General features: G+C 35.9%; 1 protein-coding gene across 1 annotated transcript; it reads right to left on the bottom strand.

Moving 5' to 3' along the window:
- Positions 1 to 1367: 1367 nt before the first annotated feature.
- LOC128604114 (astrocytic phosphoprotein PEA-15) lies at positions 1368 to 19413 on the bottom strand. The gene is made up of 4 exons (XM_053618943.1): positions 17447 to 19413; positions 10615 to 10789; positions 10275 to 10430; positions 1368 to 9545 (listed from the first exon to the last, which is right to left on the bottom strand). Exons 1-4 carry the CDS (start codon positions 17621 to 17623, stop codon positions 9481 to 9483), a joined length of 573 nt encoding a protein of 190 aa, XP_053474918.1. The 5' UTR covers positions 17624 to 19413; the 3' UTR covers positions 1368 to 9480.
- Between the last annotated feature and the right edge of the window lie 2041 nt (positions 19414 to 21454).

Here is a 21454-nt window from a genome sequence, read left to right as displayed (position 1 = left end):
CAGGTATACAGGTGTTCCTAATAAAGTGGCTGGTGAGTGTATATTAGACTAGATGTTCATGTGTGTACTGCAATTTGTTTTCCAGCCATAAATTTGTTTTTTGAATATATATATATATATATATATATATATATATATATAAATAAAATAAATAAAGGTAACATTTAGTAGTGTATTTAAGACAAAAATTAAATAATGAAGGTATTTGCTGTTTTATAGTTTTCTGACTGATTAGCAATTCATGTTCTTCTCAACAGTTTATTTGTAAATAGTTTGTAAAAATGAGCAAATAAAAAAAAAGAATTATTGGCTTTAATATGACATTCATTAATGAGCATTATCAAAGATTCCAGTCAGTGGTTAGAAAGAAATTTGGTAGAAAATTGTTTTCTTTTTGTATAGTAATAAAGAGCATATTGTTTATATGATGCGTAATGAAACTTATAATGAAACATAATGACATTTAGCACAGTTTCAATATTCTATTACAGATTTATTCCTCCTTTGCTGTTATAATAACCACTCTACTGCAAAGGCTTTCCACTAGATTTTGGAGCGTGGCTGTGGAGATTTGCCCAATTAGCCACAAGAGCATTAGTGAGCTCAGGCACTGATATTATGTGAGTCTGGGGTGCGGCTGGTATTCCAGTTCATCTCAAAGGTGTTCAGTTGGGTTGAGGTCAGGGCTCTGTGTAGGCACTCGAGTTCTTCCAGTCTAGCTTTGTCAAACCATGTTTTCATGGAGCTTGCTTTGTGCACAGGGGCATTGTTATGCTGGAACAGGTTTGGGTCCCTTAGTTCCAGTCAAGGGAAACTGTAATGCTACCAGCATAGACACCCTACACAGTTTTGTTCAACAGTTTAGAGAATGGATATGATTGTAAGGTGTCCACATATTTTTGGCCATATAATGTAGTTTTGTTTCAGATGAAGTAAAAAAAAAATCTAACATCTTCAACATTCATACTTAAATGATTGTAAGATGCATGTAGCCTTTTTATGCCTCTGCCATCAAGTGGTGAAGGAACTATACGGAGTTGTCATTGTAACCAGCAGATGAACAGATTAGATTTAGGAATTAATCTGAACAGGATGAAGGTCACAGCAAAGTCAAATGTCTGAAATAGTTTTACGTCAATAGCTTTCTTCCTGTTTGAAGTGTGTTTTAAGGGTAGTTCTTCCATACAAATTAGACTAGACTTGCATCCAAGTTGATGTTGGTGTTGAGTTCTACTTGTCTTGTAATAGGCTCTTTATCACTTTATTGAGGGATTTCTGGTTTCCCTTATCATGTTTTCACTAAATTATTTTGGCATCAGAAAGAGAAACATCTTCCACACACCTTCCACAAAAATAAAAATCCCATCTATAGGTTAGCAAATGTATTTTAATATAATATATAATTAAATATTTATACAGATTTCAGCACAATGACATAATGGCATCATTTCAGTTTAATTTACTTCATAAATGTATTATTCATTTTTCATACTACATCTATATTTTGTTTATTATAATTGCAAAATAGCTGTCCTCAAGAAAATAAAATGAAATAAAATAAAACAGCATACAGCCCGTAAAAACGTTAAGCAGTTTGATGTCAGGAAAATTATAAACTATTAAGAGATGCATATCAAAATAATCAGCATAAGAAAAAAAAAAATCTGATCAAGTCATGTGCAACAGGATCCTTCAGGAAATTCTTAATACTCTACTTCAATCATTTATTGGGACTTCCAATAAGATCCTGGCTGAAGATTCTCAAATAAAAATATGCTAGAATTCAAGAAGTCATCACTTCAATGTTGAGATTTGTGTCATTGTTGAAGGAAACAAGTTAATTCTGGAGAGCAGATAATCAAATGGCATGTGGTCAGGGCTGGATGATGCACTTAGCAGACCTTAGTAGCCATGCACTTGAATTGTTGGTTGCAACCTTACATGCAAGTTGAGGCTCCATAATTTTTTTTTACCACCTCAATTCCAAAAAATTTGGGACACTGTGTAAAATGTAAATGAAAACAGAATGCAATGATTTGCAAATCTCATAAGCCCATATAAACCCATGTGTTATATGCGTTTATGAGATTTGCAAATCATTGCATTCTGTTTTTATCTACATTTTACACAGCTCCCAACTGGAATTGGGGTTGTATTTCTAAATGACCCTTGAAAAGGAAAAAGTGCTGCAAATGCAATATAAATATCACACCATAAGCATGTCTTGCCAGGAACAATTCCATGTCAATAATATGTGCCAGAACTCATTGGAAAACCAATACCTAAGACACATCTATTGTATTATAACTTATTTCAGCATGGCATGTAACAATCTCATGCTTATTTTCACTCACATGGGCCTAGCACTGCACTGAGCACCTCAAAACACACTCATAAACACACACACACACACACACACACACACACACTGCAGCACTCTTGCCTTTAACGTTCTGTTTAATATATGCTGTATTTACAGCATGATTTGTGATCAAGTGTTTCTGTACAGTCTCTAAGCAGACTAATTTGGCATAATACCAAAGCAGGAGAAGATAACTTAAACTTTATATCTCTTGAAATATTTCACATATAAAAATCCTTTATGGCTTCTAATAATAATAATGATATGATATTTATTTCTTGGTACTGAAGAAAAATCAAGTGAACTTACAGTGCCTTGCGTGAGTATCCCCCTGCCCCGTGACCTTTTCCAACACAGGAACGGTTCAAAACCGAGAACCTGAATATGTTAGAATGGCTCAGTCAAAGCCCGTTAAGAATCTGTGGCAAGACTTAAAAATTGTTGTTCACCATCCAGATTGACAGAGCTTGAGCAATTTTGCAAACATATCAGGATCCAGAGGTGCAAAGCTAACGGAGACGTAATGTATTCCCGCAGACTACTAATCAACTATAATTGACCCAGGGGGTGAATACTTATGGAACCAACAAATGTCTGTTTTTTTGTTTGTTTGTTTAATTAACCTGTGTGTTACAAAATTATATTTTGCAGCTTCAAATGTTAGACATATTGTGTAAATGGAAAGGTAAAAATCCGAAGTAAGCCCATTTTAACTCCAGGTTATAACAGTATAAAATTTTGAAAAGTTCAAAGAGGGTGAATACTTATGCAAGGAATTGTATTTCAGCATATGAAAACTCTCGACATACCCAACTAGAGCTCCTATAACTAGTGCTCCTATAACTAGAGCTCCTATAACAGGTAATTCATTACTGGCTCCTTTCTAAAATCGCTATATTAAAGGACTCTACCTTTCATAATGCCTTTAGCAAAACTTTATGTGCAAAAGTTATTGGCTAATTTTCCATTTTCCAATCTAATTTTTTAAATATGAACATTTTCCTGTTAGTTGAGGCTTACACTCTGATCATCTCTCCATGTTTTCTATGTTTACCTTGTTAATAACACATAACCATCATACAGCTTCCTAGACTATTATCAAATACGTTCTAATTTATCTACAAGCAAAATCATGTTTGAATCCTGTCGCGTTAGCAAAACAAGCATAGTCAGAAATGATCAACTACAAATGATCTGACATCACTGTAACAAAAATACTAGAATAAAATAAGAAAGAAAAATTGTCTTATATCAAGACAAATATATATATTAAGCAGAAGGTAGAATAGAAACAAAAATACATTAATGGATTCAGTACTGAAGTAGTGAGAAAATAAAGTAGCTATATTTCCCCCAAGTTTGATGGCTACAGATGGCCAATTACAGAGTCTGATTCGGTTTTAAAATGAAATTGAAATTTCATAGCAATCAGAGGATGAAAATAATAAGACCAAACAGGAGTATCAAAAGAGAAAGCATTACTGCCAGATAGCAAAAAAATCCTGAGGCAAGACTCCCAAATAAAAACTTGTCTTTTTTCCAATTGAAATAATAGCAAAATCAGGCTCAATACACGTCAGATTCATTGCAACTATTAATTGACACACATTCTCATATTTTCCAGTTAGTAAGCAAATTTCAGTACATAAAAACCAAAAATACATTTGCATTAAATAAATAAATCAATAATAAAACACACTGCTATAAATTCAGAATATATATTTACAACTTACCTAAAGGTGAACACATCAGCCAGAATTGGAAAAATCTTTTGATTAATAAAAAATACTTTAAGTTTAAATAACTGAAAAATAATTTTTAAAGGTTATTATATTTAGATTTTTGTTTGCTCTAGACTTTTTTTTTCTGTAATAAAGCTAATGCTAAAATGAAACACTGTGTGGGTCAGTCATAAGCCGATAACGGCTCACTTTTACCGTTAGATGTTTTTTGCAGCATTGTTAAAGTCGATATGTTCTTAATGTCATGAAATCCAATTTGCCAATATGACATTTTGACAGTAGGACCTTCTCGTGCTCTTACGTTTAAGATGTTGTCCATTATACACTAGAAATGTCAAATTCAAATTTTTTAAACTATTGGTCAATTATATGCCCAATCACAAATACCAAGTTCACATATTACTTGCATGTTGAGGTACAATGACCAAGAAATGCTAGGAACATATGTAACAAATATGCACAGTGCCATACTATGTGTTATCTGCATAGAGCTATATCAGTACCGACTAATTTCATACTGTGAACCTGGCAAAGCAATTGGTTTGCATTCATATAAAATGGTTTGCATTAATGTACAATGATCATATAGGGACTAAAACCGGATTAACTTTATAGACACGTAATTATCCTTGCCTTCCTATACTGTTTTTAACACACCCTTGTTGACATCCCATGTGAATTATGAGCATATAACTTAGCCATATGTACACTTCTTCCAATTTATGCAGTGTGCAAACCAGCTGGTTTGCTGACTGTGTTAATTAGCTAGCTTCCTAACTAGCTAGTAGAATAAAGTCATGTATTACGGTATTATTTAGATTGAGTAGTCTTGTCTACATAACACAACACAAATGTCTTATTGCTCATCTAATACACTTCTTGGCATTGAGCGAATACAGTACTGGAACGACTCTTAAAGGAAAAATACACCCTAAATGACTTGCGTGTTACTATTTATAATGATAATATAAACTTTTTTTGTTTAAACTTCGCTCATTGACATGGCTGTCTATTTTCACTTTGCTTAACAGTTTCCCACATTACCCACAATGCCATTCAACTACCTGCTGATAGTGGCGCCAGTGGGATTAGTTCTCATTTTATGTCTACCTAAAGGGAGCGATGCAGCAGAGCTTTAGACTTTTAGTCAGTCCAGCTCTATCACATTCCCATCTGTGCACTCTGTTCAAACAGATCAGCTTCCAAAGCTTCAAAGCTTTCATGCTAATACCACCACCAATGCCATCACACTCGTCATCTCATCGTTTGTTCACTAGCGGAACCAAGACTCTGCTGTACTCAGCACAACTGTGTTGTGTAGCCGCATCTCATTCTGTAACTTCTATGTTGGAATGCTCATTAATATGATGTTGAATGTTGCTGAAAATTGGTGAGTGAGAAATTATTATTGCGCTTTTGTTTTTAGGAGCCAACAGTGAAAGCTAACTGTTATCCCTTAGGTTTGAGATTGTTCAAATTTGTTTCTCCTATTAAATACAATTGTAACTGCACTAGTAATGTCCACCGTGACATCAGCGGAGCACATACTCATAGGAATAATAAAAATAGAGCACAAATGAGCACAAGGATTGTTAAACACAAACCAAATATTTCAATATAAACATGTTTAATGTGTTACAGGGTGAACTTTTCCTTTAAGAGGGCAACAGGGATTCTGGCTCAGGGAAGGTGATGGTGTGTTAAAAATAGTATTGAAATGCTGCCCATGACTTTTCCAAAAGGGTTATTAACTAACTGATTCGTCAGCGTCTTGGCAAGTCAGAGCTACAGTAACAGGTACAAGCTGGGATTTACAAATGCAATCTGAGCCTAAGCAGTGTGACCAATGATTCAAGCTGTTACTGTGAACTGCCCACAGACTGACAAGATATATAAAAATAAAGTAAGGACATTTCAAGGCCCATTTCGTTGGTGTCAGTTGTTATATCATGATTAATTGTAAATTTGTAAGAGTTACAGTTGGGGCATGTCTAATTTATACAATAAAATTGACCTCGCTTGTAGCAATTTTTGTTGTTGTTGTTGCATGAAATAGGATTGATTAGCTTGTGGCAGTCTGATAAATGATCAGACATCAAAAATGACTAACCATGTAGGACAAAGTCTAGATTTACTTTCACACTAGGTAATAAAATAAGCAGAACATTACACCGGTTTTAAAGCAAATAAACCAAATGAATTATATTAAATTGGCTTATATGTGCAAAGATTCAGACTTCTTAAACTACCCAGTTGAAGATTAAACAGCAAAAACTATCACATGGTCACAAACATTGAAACTTACATACACAGCTGGAAAACAGTAAAACAACTAAAACCTCCAACCGTCAGACTGAACTTGGTAGGCGATTCTTCACAATCCTTAATAAAAAGCGTACTGTCAATCCAATCTGATGTTTAAAAAAAGTCTTGCTTACAAAGGTCTGGATAAGCATCTGTTTTTAATTTCACACAGGGAGAATAAACACATACTTCAAAACGATGTATGTCATCTGTTAAGAATCTGTGGGACTAGTCAAAAGTGGTAACGTGAAGCACCACTGCGAAAAAAACAAACATGTTATTCAAATTGTCTTATTTTTATCCATGAACTAATCATTAATGGTTAAGCATTAAAATGTAATTGTTGATGCCGTTCAGTCAGATGAGTTGTTTATCCAGCCCTATGTAAGAAATGAATTTTATGAAACTGGTCCTTTACAAGTTTTAGTTGAATACCCCTGATACGTTCTGACAAGTAATCACAGATCTACCAGGTATTTGTTATCAGAAGGCATCAAATCATGAATTCACTTACTCCATCTGTTAGACTTGGCAACCAAGGTTACAGAACAGTATGACCAAAGTACTTCATAGAAACAAAGACGATACTTGCAACAATGCTTAATACTACATAACCAATTAACATCAAACTCTGAAGATATTTCGGATCAAGTTTATCACAGTCCAACTGGAGAATTCTAAAGGCAAAATTCAACTTATGATATCTACAATTTGCCAGACAAAATCACATGAAAATAGCTAGCAATATAAATCAAAACACAAAGGTTTACTACAAGTAAACCAATCCAAAAATACATTTTGTTTGTTGGCACAAGGAGAGGAGAGGATAGGTATAAATTGGACTTTGTTGTTGTTACACAAACCTAGTTAAGGTCTAGGGGATTTTTGGGGACCACATATACCCTGCAAGTGCTGACATTTAACACTAGCTGTAAAAAGAACATCACAATTGCATACACACGAAAACATTATTTACTCAGCAATTATTCTAGCACTTAATGTCATATGAATGCATACTGGTATTTAGCATAGCAAAAGCAACAGTCTGTTGAGGCTGGGCAAAAGAGACACAGTGATCTAGCTAAATATTGGCTAATATTAGCTAAATAATTTTAAATCAACAGTCTTTCTGCAACTGGACAAGATCATATGATGGCTTGGAGGATGAAGATGCACTTTTTTGTCAAAATGTTTTTGATAGTACATTAATTCAGAAATACTAATTCATTTCAGAGACCGTTTCAGTTTCCTATACTATATATGACAGTTTATTAGGGGTCCAAGCACCAGCAGTGCTGGAACCCCATATTATTTGCTAGGATTTTAAACCAGGGGTGGACAAATCACTAGCCCAGGACAAGCTGATTTTCTATCTGGGCTGTTTGTTTGTTTTCCTTTGCTGCCCAGCAGACAAGTAGGTTAAACAACCAAAGAAATAAAATAAAACCTTACTACTTTCGCAAAACAAAAGTTTTCATTTGATTTTCATGCGACACCTTGAATACCACCGCCTATTGCACACATTAGCCAAGGCAATCTGGTTGACAGCAGTCACGTCACAACTAAACATATTATAAAATAAAGACATCAGACTCCAATCAACATTACAGCTTATAGAAAACATTCACCGATGACTTGCTGACTTTTTTGCTGAGGTCGCAAAAACAATGTGATACATCGCAAACTTTATCATAGGATAAGGATTATGGTTACAGTTTTAGTTCATATACTCAACTCATTCCCTTAGTCTGTATTAATGTACTTAACTAGCTGGCCATATGTTACATTATGTGAGCTACCACTTTCTAGCCTAGTCAGTTAGATTCACCAAAACACCACATTAGCGCTTCCACTTCACTGGTGAACTAGCTAATAAATTTGTGATTTATCCACCCCTGATGCCCCAATTGGAGTCAGTGCTTGTTTACTTTAGTACAGTAATTATATAATTCTGAATTATTACATTGTTAATTGTAATGCTAATGTCCATCAGATTTCTCAGATTTCTAATTATGCATCTTATGACATTTTCATGTAAATGTATAGTATGCTGAGAAGTACAAATAATTCATTCACAGTTTATGATTTAAAATAATATACAAACTCAACATTATATTAAGCCCTAACAAGCCCTGTGCTTGTGCAAAAGTTGTCATTTTATGAGCGTGAAGCCAATAAAATTACATGGAATGATGTATTTTCGGTCACTGTTTAATCCTCAATCACAAACACTGTTTATGTTTGAGGTATTTAAATCTAAAATCCCAATATATATGCCAATGAAACTTTAATATGGGCATTCTTATCAATATCTGGAAAACAGGTAACCCTCATGATATGTTTGATATGCGATATAAGCTATTAATCATACAATGCTTAGGATAAATAAACAAAAGAAATAATTAAAAAAAATAATAATTTAAATTTAAACAGATCTAATCATGCACACATGTAATGTGTCTCTACGGAAGGCAAATGTTGGCTTTGCAATTATCAAATGATTCTTGCCACTAAATTCTAAACAGTTTTGCAGGTTGTTAACTTGTGAGTTTTAAAGGGAATCTACAGCCAAGTGAACTGTACTTACACTATTACTAAGAGTAGCATAGTTGAAAAGAAACAGGCTGGAAGATTTATCACCATATTAGATATGTGAAAAGTTCTCGGTTACTCGGGCTGCTGAGACTACACTGTTGCATTCAACATTTCTATGGTCAGAAAAAAATTCTCTTCCATTCACACACACATTCGCTTACATACTCACTGACAACAATTTTCCATAGCAGGAATCACAATCTCAGTGACACTCACGGCAAACACTAACTATTGGTCCATTACATCTTTCCTTCTCTTACTCCTTCTTTCACCTTCTTCCAGATTTCAAAACTTCTCGAGCCTCCAGGCTTCAGAATGTGGCTTTGAAGCATTTGCCAATTCAATTGGCTGTTTAGTTGTTTGGGTGATGGCTTCTGGTGAGCAAGTGGGACAATGCGGGGTTTAGAGATGAGAGCTGAAGATGATTTGACAAGGTGGAGTGCCATGGACAAAGAAGAAAGGTCACAAACTTCAAGCTCAGACTTTCTTAGGGGGAGGAGCCAACTTGATAATCTCATCTTCTGAAGGCTGGCGAATTATATCTGCAAAAATGAGAACATTAGGGTTTTGATTTTTTAAGTGACATTTGGTTAAAATGGGGTCAAAAATTCTGAGTGTGACACAATCCAATCCAATTATGCTTTTCAGTGACTTTGTGTATAATTTGTAATCTATCACATTTTATCTATGGTCTACCAATGTAGCCAATGTATGCCTATAGTCTGTTGTATGCAACGTTACATACATTTTCCTTCCCTCAACCCTGCCCATTCCCTGCTGATGAATTGCATCCCCATAGCATGATGCTATCACCAACATGCTTCAATATGGGGATGGTGTTCTCATGGTGATGAGTAGTGTTGGATTTTGCCTAAACTTATTGCTTTGTTCCAAAGCCAAAAAAGGAACATTTTGGTTTTATCAGACCAGAGAACATTTTTCCACATACATACACATAATGGCTTATTTTTTTTTCAATAACGCCTTTCTTCTCATGACGCTTTATGATTGCTCTTTAAAATACAGCATAGTTCAAGTACATGGAAATAACTTTTTTTGTAAAATTCAATTTTGTGACTATTATGACATGGTGATATATCATCACACCCCTAATTAGCATACAGTACTTGTCCTCATGAAGACCTAATGAGGTAATATACACTTCTCCACACTGGACATTTAGATTTTTTTGCATAGTGGTTGGAAAGCCATACTCTGAAATGACTGGCGGTAAATTCTGATAAGGGTTTAAAAAGAAAAATGGTTGGTACCCTTGTATTTCTTGGCTGATGGGATCCGTGTGAGTTTAGTGTCAATTTCATCATCTTCTGAGATCTTCAGCACTGTTGTACGGTACTCAATGACCCGTGTCAAAAGATCAGGCCGTCGTGAGATTTCAAAGATGTGCTCAATGTAGGAGAGGTTATCTGCAGACGGACAAAGAAAAGACCAGAACACAAACACATATGTTATCCGTCCAAACAAAGAAATAAATTTTCTAGTTGTATCTCAAAAAACAGACATGACTGAAATGGAAACAAATGAAAGACATTACAGTGTCTAACACCTAGAAAATTAAAGTCTGTTCTTCCCACATGTCCATTCTCTCACCCTGAGCTAGCTTATCATTTTTTTCCAGGTAACTGAACCACTCTTTGGACGAGGTGATGGAGTTGCTCTGGTCTTCAGGGATGTCCTCCTTGCAGGCCGATTTCAGCTGCTCCAGATCCTCGTTAGTGATGTTCTCGCACAGGTCGCTCAGCAAAGAGCTGTATTCCGACATGTTCTGGAAAAAAAAGGGATTTTTGTTAAAAAAATAAACACCTGAATGGGTAGCCATTCCAAAGATCTATGCAAGAGATGTGAAATTACAATTAATGAAATTAAAACCACAAAAAACATATTAAATGTGTTTATATTGAAATATTTGTGTAGCAACGTAGTGCTAATTGTTGATTGGTGCTATCTTTTCATTAAAAGCTGCATTCACAGGGGTACACTGCTTACAGTACAAAGGTATGTAATAGGAGAAAAAAAATTAAAATGCTTTTAAACATATTCGAACTTGGACTCTAAGTTCCAGAATGAACTGCTGCTATGTGATGCAGTTGGGCTCAGTTATGGAAGAGACTCGGCTCAGCTAGTTAGCTACAAAAGATCTACAGGATGACAGGCACAATGACACTGATGGCTGTATTTACCATTAAGGTTCAAGCTTTGGAACCTGATCTATTTGAGCAGAGTGTACAGATGTGGAGGTGGTAGAGCTGGACAGACTAAAGGAATAAAGTGCTGCTGCATCAATTTATTTAGGCAGCGATGAAGCTAAGGATAAATCACACTGGTGCCACTATTAGCAGGTAGTCAAATAGCATTATGGGAAATAACTGTTAAACTTCTTTCATTAACATTATTTAAGCTAAAGAATCAAATAATTTAATTGCTGAATAAATCTTGCATGCCACCATATGAATTATAAAGATAATATGCAACTCCTTCAGGGTGGGTTTTTCCTTTTAAATGCATTACAGGTCATTTGATCCTCAAATATCATTTACATTTCCAAACCTTAAGTCTAGTTATCCAGAAACTAGATGGAAAAAATACAAAAAGATTAAGACATGCTATGTTTTAAGAGGAATCAAGATATGGAGTTCACGTTAATTTGCCTTGTACATGGCCTCTTCTAGCTTGCTCAGGATAACACACATCTCTCCGAGCCCCTCTAGTGGAGCTCTTATTGAACATGGTTTGATAGAAAGACTCAGAAGACTTATATTTTGGAAATATTTTGGAAAGTGCTGTTATGTTGTCATTATAATGATTGATTGGTGTAGTTCTCAAATGCAGATTTATATACCACATCATTCATCCACATCAAAATGGACACAAGCAGTCTGCAGAATCTGAAGCTCTTATGCAAGCTTGCGTATTCTAAAGTGCAGCAACTTTAAATTATAATGAATTAAATGAACTGCTGGGGCAGTAAAACACATCCCCTTCGCTGTATGCACAAACATAGAGCTCTCTGTGTATGAAATGTGACCAAATTGTACTGTTCCCAGCTGTAGGCTTCACTATCTACCACTATTATGTGGTACTGTATGTATTTACAAATATATGTGCATTAGCCACAAAATAGAATGAATAAAACCAGGGACACAAAGGCATCTTTTACACACATACACTCAATTAGAAAATGAGCCTCTGCTCACTGCAGTTCCTCTATTGTAAATTGCATATATATAAACAACTGGTACAGAGCCATGGCCTAAATACAAGCATTGCAGTTACAATATCTGGGCAATAGAGGGCCTTAGTAACAGGCATTCAGCAATAACTGAAAAAAGGAGGGACTCAAGAGACTCAGTGTTTCAGGTGAAAATAAACAGCTAAACCAGAGGCTAGGAAATGGGCTCAAACAGGATTAAACAAATAAGGCAACATCATTACTATTTCAAAACTCAGCATCAGTATACTTGAATAAGATAATCAAAAATAGTTATATGTGGTGGCCTCGGAAAGATCTTTGACATTTTCTACTACATATACTGTATATATACACGTAAATCTCAGGCATAACCCCAAAAGTGGAAAATAGAGAAAACTGCATTTAAAGATTTCACTGTCTATACCAATATAGCATACATTCAAGTCCATAAATATTTGGACATTGACAAATTTATTGTTATTTAAGTTATCTTCCATAGTACATAGGAGTTGAAATTAAATGAATATGGGCCAAAAGAATATTTTATTTGAGGCTTTTTACATCAAGATCATGTGAACGCTGTAGAAATTACAGCAATTTTTTATGGGGCTTCCCCTTTTTAAGCGACCAAAAATAATTTGACAAACTAACAATCAGAAATTAAATTGCCATTTTTAATACTTAGTTGCAAATCCTTTGTAGTCAATAACATCCAGAAGTCTGCCAGAACCCAGAAACATCACCAGATGCTGGGTTTCTTTCCAGATGCTCTGCAAGGCCTTTACTACAGTCTTCAGTTCCTGCTGGTTCTTGTGATGTTTTTGCTTTTGTTTTTTCCTTCAGTAAGTCAAACCCATGCTCAGCTGGATTTAGGTCAAGTGACTGACTTGGCCATTGCAGAACATTCCACTTCTTTATTACTTCTGTATGCTTCAGGTCATTGTCATTATTCATTATTTAATTTCAAATACTATACTGTGTTAGACAGCTAAAATAACAATAATTCTGTCAATGTCCAAATACTTATGAACATGTTTGTATCTACAGTATATGGCAGTCTGGGAAAACCCATTGAATGTTGGTGGTTGAATTCTGGCAAATGGACAAAAAAGACAAAGTATAAGGCCTTCGTACCTGACATCACTGCCAGACTTCACTAATGCGCTTGTGGCAAATCCCCACAGCCACAATCCAAAATCTAGTGGAAAACCTTCCAAGAACAGTGGAGGTTATTACAGGGGGGCACTAAATCTCGAATGGGATGTTCAAAAAGCATATGGGTGTGACAGTCAAGTGTCCACAAACTTTTGACCATATAATGTATGGTCAAAAAGCAACAAGGAATGTTTTTATTTCCTTTTGAATCTTGCCTAGGCTGACTTTCTAGTTATGATGAGTAAGGAGCTAGTTTAACAAACACGGTGGTAAAAACCTTCTATAGTGAATGTCAAATTTTGATCAAGTTGTTGGATAGCAAAGTGTCAGCTAATAAGCTTAATCAATTGGATCAGTTTTTGAAATGCTCAAACCAACCCACCTGTGCATGAAAATCCCAGATCAGCAGTTTCAGAAATATTCAAACCAACCATGCCACAGTCAGAGTCACTGAGATCATATTTTTCCCCATTCTGATGTTTGATGTGAACATCAACTGAAGCTCTTCAACTGCACCTGCATGATTTTATACATTGCTTATATACATTGCTTTGTACACCACTGCTACGTGATTGGCTGATTAGATAATTACATGAGCAGGTGTTCTGGTGTTATTAAAGTGGTCTGTGATGTACAAGGCATGAGACACTGTCACGGAGGTACTGTCATACTTTTATGCTTTAGGAATATCTGTCTTGCACTTCTTTTTTGAAAGCAATGACAGCAGTACTGGTGTCATTACAATACAGTACAAAGAGACAGAGACTTGGCTGTCTTTGCATAAACGGATATGACAAAATAATATGTGTAAATGTTATCATGCTGTGAATTTTTCAAACCGTTACATCTTTAGTTCAAATGCATTTAACCTAGTAATGTAATTCCAAAGCTTCAGTACCCCCAGCAGCTCTACGTGTCTAATGCAGCTTCATTAAAATGCTAGAAAAAACCATGCAGAATCTCGGAGAAAGGTTAAATGGCAGCTCTTTGATAGGTCAAGTTTAAGTGGTAGGCTAAATGAAAGGTGTTTGATTGGCTTCGCCGAACAAAAGTGCTCCTGTAATGGAGATTTGTGCTCTCCAGACACTGACAGTAGGATTGTAAATACTCCCACACACTCATTACCATAAACGTCACAGTTCATCTTTTCAATTATGCCAACGTTGAAAGATCGGCACGGCTGCCCTGCATTACGCACAGGTGAAAATATGCACAAGAGGGAGTAAGAAACAAAAGCTTCTCCACAGTACATTACCCAATTCCTTTTTGAATAGCACATTTTCTGCTACCTTTTTTCTTTTTTCCTCAGTGATGAGTATTAAGCAGGAAGCTTGATGCATTCATGAGGAAAGTTTGCAACAATGACAGGGATGGATTTTAGGCTATCTATTGCAATGCATGATTTGATCGTATGCCTCTTTCCTTCTCTTTGCACTTCTTGTCTGTCTTCTCTGGGAAGAGTATGACATTGTTCCCCACACTGCCTGCCCCCCGTCAGGCACACGAGAGAGAATTGGAGAAAGGACCTGTCCTTCACATTCTCACATACAAGCCTGCTTTTGTCTGCCTGCTCAGTCTCCTGCTTTCTGCCTTGTGTGTGTGTGTGTGTGTGTGTGTGTGTGTGTGTGAGTGAGAGAGAGAGAGAGAGAGAGAGAGAGAGAGAGAGAGATGTCAGGGCTGTACTGGTTCTGGGCATGCCATTTTGTCGCTTTTGTGCATAAGCATGTGTGTGTGTGAGCATAAAAACAATTGGGATGGTTCCTCTTCCCCATGACTAAATTCTTAACTCCCCCTTTTTTTTTACAGGGTCTGGCTGGGAGCCGCTCAGTCTACAGGCTGCTCTTTTAGGCTCCACACACTGCTCTTTTAATGCTGCAGAATCTCCAATGTCAAGTGTTAGTGTACTGGACTTGCAAAACCCACCGCTAAATTCAAACTAATGTCAAATCCAAATGCTAGCACTGCAGTATTCTTATTAATGACAAGTAATTGCCATGTGACACACTGAACTGTCGAATTATCTAATCTAGTCAGAAAGTGTTGATCAGAAGCATTGAATTCTCAAATCTGATTGGTCAGAAGGTGTTGATTAAATTCTAAAACAGCAGCTGACAGTAGTTCTGGCTGAAATCCGAATCACAGGTTTATATTAATGAGCTTGATGTAATACGTTATCATTTTTATAGTGACGACTAATTCACATGAGACTTGTATGGAGGATGTGCCACATTATTTTTAGCTTAATCATAAACCGATTTTAAAGTGTTAGTATTTATTGACGAAAAACATATAACTGGTGAAGCTTTCTGTGAGGAGATGTTTATTAACATTATGGAAGGAGTCTCTAGTGTCAGTGCTTCATAATAGTTAAAGGTGAAGCTGTTCCTGTGCATTTTCCACTACAGGAAAGTCTTCAGGACAGAGGACTTTGAGTTTTGCGTTTATCGGTGACATGACAAGCGGCATTTTTTTTCTTCCAAAGAGAGCAAAAACAGAGGCTGGTGACTGAGTGAATGCTTATAGATGTTATAAGTGATAAGTAAGAAATAATTAATGACAGAGTGGTCTGTGCAGCCTGATGTGAAGAGGATGGATTTTACCACCTGGAAGTTGATTATTTTCCTAGTCATATGTACCACACCAATTTGCCAACAAGTCATTTTTATATTTATCAAAGAATGGCAGTTTACATTTACATCACATTTACATTTATTCATTTAGCAGATGCTTTTATCCAAAGCCACTTACAAATGAGGAAATACAAGCAAAACGATATATCAAGCGGAGAACAATACAAGTAGTGCTACCATGCAAGATTTATAATTGAGTTCTAGAGAAGCAAAGTGCGCAGAGTAGAGGTGTAAGAGCCAGAGTAATTTTTAATTTTTTTTACATAGTTATAGTTAATGAGGAATGTGGAACATCTGAGAAACAAATGAGTTCTTGAAACATATCCTGCTTGTTATTCCTACTTAGAAAAACGATGCTTGAGATCAGATGTCCTAAGATTTTTCCACCATCTTGGGTTAAATATGTTCCACTTCATTCATAATAACTGTGCTTTATTAATTAGTGTCCATTAAACAATAGCAGTGTTAGATCTGCTGGATTTTGAAAAAATAACTATCGCAAAAATAACTATTAAAATCCTTTGTTAAACAGATTATACTCAGTCATCTGGGAAGTTTCGTATAAAAGCTAACAATCTAAAATAAACACTTGATATGATTTCAAGTGTTTGGAGTCTAAAAGTAGGTTGATGTCCCATGAAAGGAGTACCACGACAAAAGTGATAAATGATACTGAGGAACATGTTGGAATATGAAAAAGCAAGCATGAACGCATATTTTCTAGCCAAATGAACCAAATTTGGAGTGATATAGCTTTAATTGCTAAGTAAATTTACTGACACTGCAATTGAGCTTTTCAATTATTTGATTGTTCTAACAAATAGATCTACAAAAGCTTCACAAGCCTCCTTTTGATCCCACCCATTCCACTGTTTCTATTAGACATACAGTGCATTGATGTGTGATTGTGCATGCATGTGTGTGTGTGTGTGTGTGTGTGTGTGTTTGTTTGTACAAAACCCAGTCATGGCACTACCACCGCAACGCCATTCACCCTTCACACGGCTGAGATTGCCATGACAACCAGACCGAGCTTGCCTTTCAGAGATGGGAGACTGTAACCTAGCAACAGGGCAAGAGTATAACCCCCAACGAAGTTTCCCGCTTTGCCCCTCGTACCCGGCCCTCCAGGAAGAAATAGAGTCACAGAACAAATGACAAAGATAGATGGAACACACCAGATAACAAATATGTGATCGTGATGCACACACACATGCACTCACATGCACACTTACATAGACACAAACACTTCATGTTGCCATTTATACATAATTATATAAATATTTGGAGCTGTGCAAAATATGACAAATTGTTATTTTAAATGGATAGTAAAAAAGAAAAGTGAAGAGACTGTAATAAAACATTATTCTTTCCTTTCTATGCCAGCAGCTGTCATTTCTAAGCTGAAATGAAAAATAAAACAACATGCCGTTATCGTATTACTCACACTGTCTGCAAAACGTTCCACCAGTGAACCACACACGCTGTCTCTCAGAAGATCTAGTGAAGATGATTTAAAGGAATATTTCTTATTTCCAATAGAGCTACTCCCGATGACATCAGCAGGCTTGCTATTTAGTGACTCTACAGTGTGCACTAATGCAGGCTTCAAGGCTAGAGCCATGAACACACATCTCTCTCTCTCTAATGATGGTGATTTGTTCTCATTATTCAGTGTCAATGGGCAAAAGTGCTGTCAAAAATGGAACTATTTGTCATGGTATTTCATTTTTCAGACATCTACCATGGAAAGAAATGAGAGAAAGCAATATTTTCTATATTAAGTGCCATATTAAATTTCTACAGTATATTTCATTATAATAAAATACAATTTGGATTTGTAACCTTACCACAACTGAGTTATATGTCAGTTATATAAAGAATTACACATCCAATCCACCCAGTTTGATTTTGATACTCATCTGATTAATTTCTGTTTACTACAAACAATCCAGGCAAAATATTGTAGTTTTAGTAAAAAAAAAAACAAAAAAAACCTCAACAATTAAAATCAGTTTAGCATAAGGAATGAATCTGAGTTGTCTCAGAAAATCCAATCAATCTGGTTTTATGCATCTTCTCAAACACTGCAACAGGTTCCTTTTAGTTGTTGGCTTGAATTGTAGTGAAAAAAGTAACTATGGCAACGAGGATTTGGCAAGACAGATCTTACTGGCTTGATCACACATACACATATACACACAACTGTGAATTAATCCACTCCAACAATCTGTCAGGTTAGTACTATTATTACTGGAAAAGCCATCTCACACACTGGGCCACTGGGTACATCCATCCATCAATAATCCTATGCAGGCTCATGGGCAGCCTGGAGCCTATCCCAGGGGACTTGGGGCACAAGGCAGGGGACACCCTAGATCACACACCCATTCACACACTATGGACAATTTAGAGATGCTACAGCCTACATCACACGTATTTGGACTGGGAGAACATGCAAAGTCCATGCATGCAGGGTGGAGGTGGGAATCAAACCCCAACATTGAAAGTGAGGCAAACGTGCTAACCACTAAGCCACCATGCCCTCCAATGGTCTATGGTAGCTGACATGCTGCAGTGGCTGAGCCAGAGGATTTAGTGCATACTGTGCACTTTCACTGCTTTGTCATCATTTTGTTGTTTTCAGTTCTGTGAGCTTTGCCTTTTATAAAGTTTTGTGGGTGTTACTAATTGAAATAAGCAATACCATCAGTCTTACAGTCACAGGGGGATAGCCAAGGAAGCTGTCCTGAGCCCAGGCTGCATCTGGGGCCCAGGATGGTTTAGTAATCTACTGACTAGCAGAATAAAACGGTGTAAAATATGTTTATTTGAACAAATAACGATGGTCAAAAATGTAAGCCTATGCGTCGTTTGCGACTCATCATACAGTGGAAATGTCTACACATGCTGCTAAAATTGCAGATGCTGGAAAGTAACATTTTTGTTCACCATCAGCTGTCTAACAGCAGGTTTTGTGCCAAAATAGATTGGTACTTGGAGCTATCCATGCATTTTCTCTATCTTGACTGAAGCTAAAGACAAGCAGCCCCATAGTGTGATGCTGCCAACCCAAGCTTCATCGTGGGTATGGGATTCTTTGGGTGGTAAGCTGTCTTGTTTTTGCACATAAAATAACTTTTAGAATTATGCCCAGAAAAGTCGACCTTGGTTTCATCAGACCATAACAAATATTGCCACTTGGTTTGGCAAAATTTAGGCAGGCTTGGATTTGGTTTCCAACTAGGGCTTCCATCTAGCCACCCTATCCCATAGCCCAGACATCTGAAAAATATGACAGATTGTTGTCCAGTACTTGCCAGATATTCCTGTAGCTTCTTTAATGTTGCAGTAGTTCTCTGGGCAGCCTCCCTGATTAGTTTATGGTTTGTGCTTTTGTCTATTTTGGAGGGAAGTCCTGTTCTTGGTAATGTCAAAGTGGTGCCCAATATTCTCCACTTGCTGATGACAAAGCATCAATGGTATCTCATTGTCTAAAGTTATCGATCAAGAGTGTTCCATGGTACATCTAATGTTTTGGAAATTCTTTTGTACCCCACTCCTGATCGATACTTTTCGACAATGAGATACCATCCATGCTTTGTAAGCACTTTGTGGACAGTCAGATTTCAGCAGTCAGATTAAACCCAGAAGATGTCAAGAAAATTGTACAAAAACAACTGATCTTTATTTGGGATCAGTTAATCACTGAACACATTGAGTCACATGCTTCATATTAAAAGGGTGTGCACACATATTTTCCTTTTTTTTTTCACCTTAAACAAATCTATTAGTTTTTCACATGAAATTTGTTGGTTGCTATATCACATTAAAGGTGAACAAGATCTGACATGATTTATCTTGGTTTCATTTGTATTCCATCACAAAAACCTGTAATTTTAACAGGGGTCTATAGACTTTTTAGATCCACTTAATATTATATTTTAATATTTTTTTTTATATCTATTTTTAAAAATGGTTTAGTCTGCATTTTTGCTGAAAGAGCTTCTCCACACACTGAAACTTTGGCTAATTGCAAACATTTTCTAGAGGGTCTCTGGCTGTTAGTTTCTTTCAAGTCTGGTGCACAAATAAAAGAAAAGAAACAAGATAAAGGAAAGATGGACAGGTTAACTCAAGAGACTGTATGGCAAGCTCTTCAATATTGAATATCACATTAAAATGATTTATATTTTTATTATGTGTTACAGCCATTTGCATTTCACACAAATTTATTCCAGATTTACATTTTTTCAAATGTGTGTGTGTGTGTGTGTGTGTGTGTGTGTGTGTGTGTGTGTTTTACCAACATTTTTAGTACTGTTTGGTCTACAAAACATGTATTATGTACTGTGAAGTAACTCTACAGGGTTCCCAGAATGGGGCTTATACATAATGATGCAGTCATCAATATTATAATAACATTTTGTTTCTATAGTGCCAGTTTTCTTTCACTGGCTGTATGCACTGGATTTTAACACACTTCCCCTTATTATTTCCCCCTTGGGGGAATCCCAGTCTCCATTATAAAGGCTGTTGTAATATTTCATTAGCTTAACTGAAGTGTGTAAATAATGAACTTTTCAATTAAGCAACCAACTTGCTTGGAATAAACTGATTTAAATAATGTAATACAAACAGGTGTTTAACAATTTGTCTATTTTTTTTTACAGTCAAATTTCCACTCTTGACATTCTACTTTTTAAACTGTGCTTAACTTATTATTTACTTATTATTTGAACATTTCTCTCCATTACATGTGCCACAACCCCCCGCCCACACACACACTGTTTCTGCTACCTTTGTGAGTACATTCCTTCGACATACTGTAATATTTATTGCTAATTAATACTGCTAACATCTAATTAATGCTATTCCTACATGTAAATCAAACCCATCCTTTAACCTCAATAACCAAAAGGAAACAATGTGGCTCTTTTTTTTTTTATTTTATTCAAATTTAAACTGCATTTTTAAAAATAAAAACATTGTTTTTGTGAGGACCTGGTGAAAGTGAAGATGTGTGACACATCACTGTTTTGAGGACATTTATTATTTTTTCATCCTCACAAAGGGCTAAAAAGATGCACACACACACACACACACACACACACACACAAAGTGATCATTATGTAAAGGAAAAGTTAGGGCCACAGTCACAATCAAAATTATTCAACCCTCATTTCAAATCAGGTTTATTGTCGAAATTTACAGACTTTCAGCTGTTTGTAATGAACAAATCAAACAAAAGCAGTTGAAATAGTTAAACACAACGAATGCTTCCAGTGATTTCCCCAAATTCAATTGAAAATGCAACTATTTATTAAATTATATTTGTATAATTTATATTAATTTAAATAATTTTGATTGCAACAGTATGTTTTTATACACTGCTGTTGAATTCTTTAATCAGATCAATACGCTATTGCACTATTGTTTCTATCGTAACAGCTCT

The sequence above is a fragment of the Ictalurus furcatus genome, chromosome 29 (genome assembly GCF_023375685.1).
Source record: "Ictalurus furcatus strain D&B chromosome 29, Billie_1.0, whole genome shotgun sequence".
Classification (NCBI taxonomy): domain Eukaryota; kingdom Metazoa; phylum Chordata; class Actinopteri; order Siluriformes; family Ictaluridae; genus Ictalurus; species Ictalurus furcatus.
Note: the sequence above shows the minus strand (reverse complement) of the source record. Positions and strands in the feature narration are given on the sequence as shown.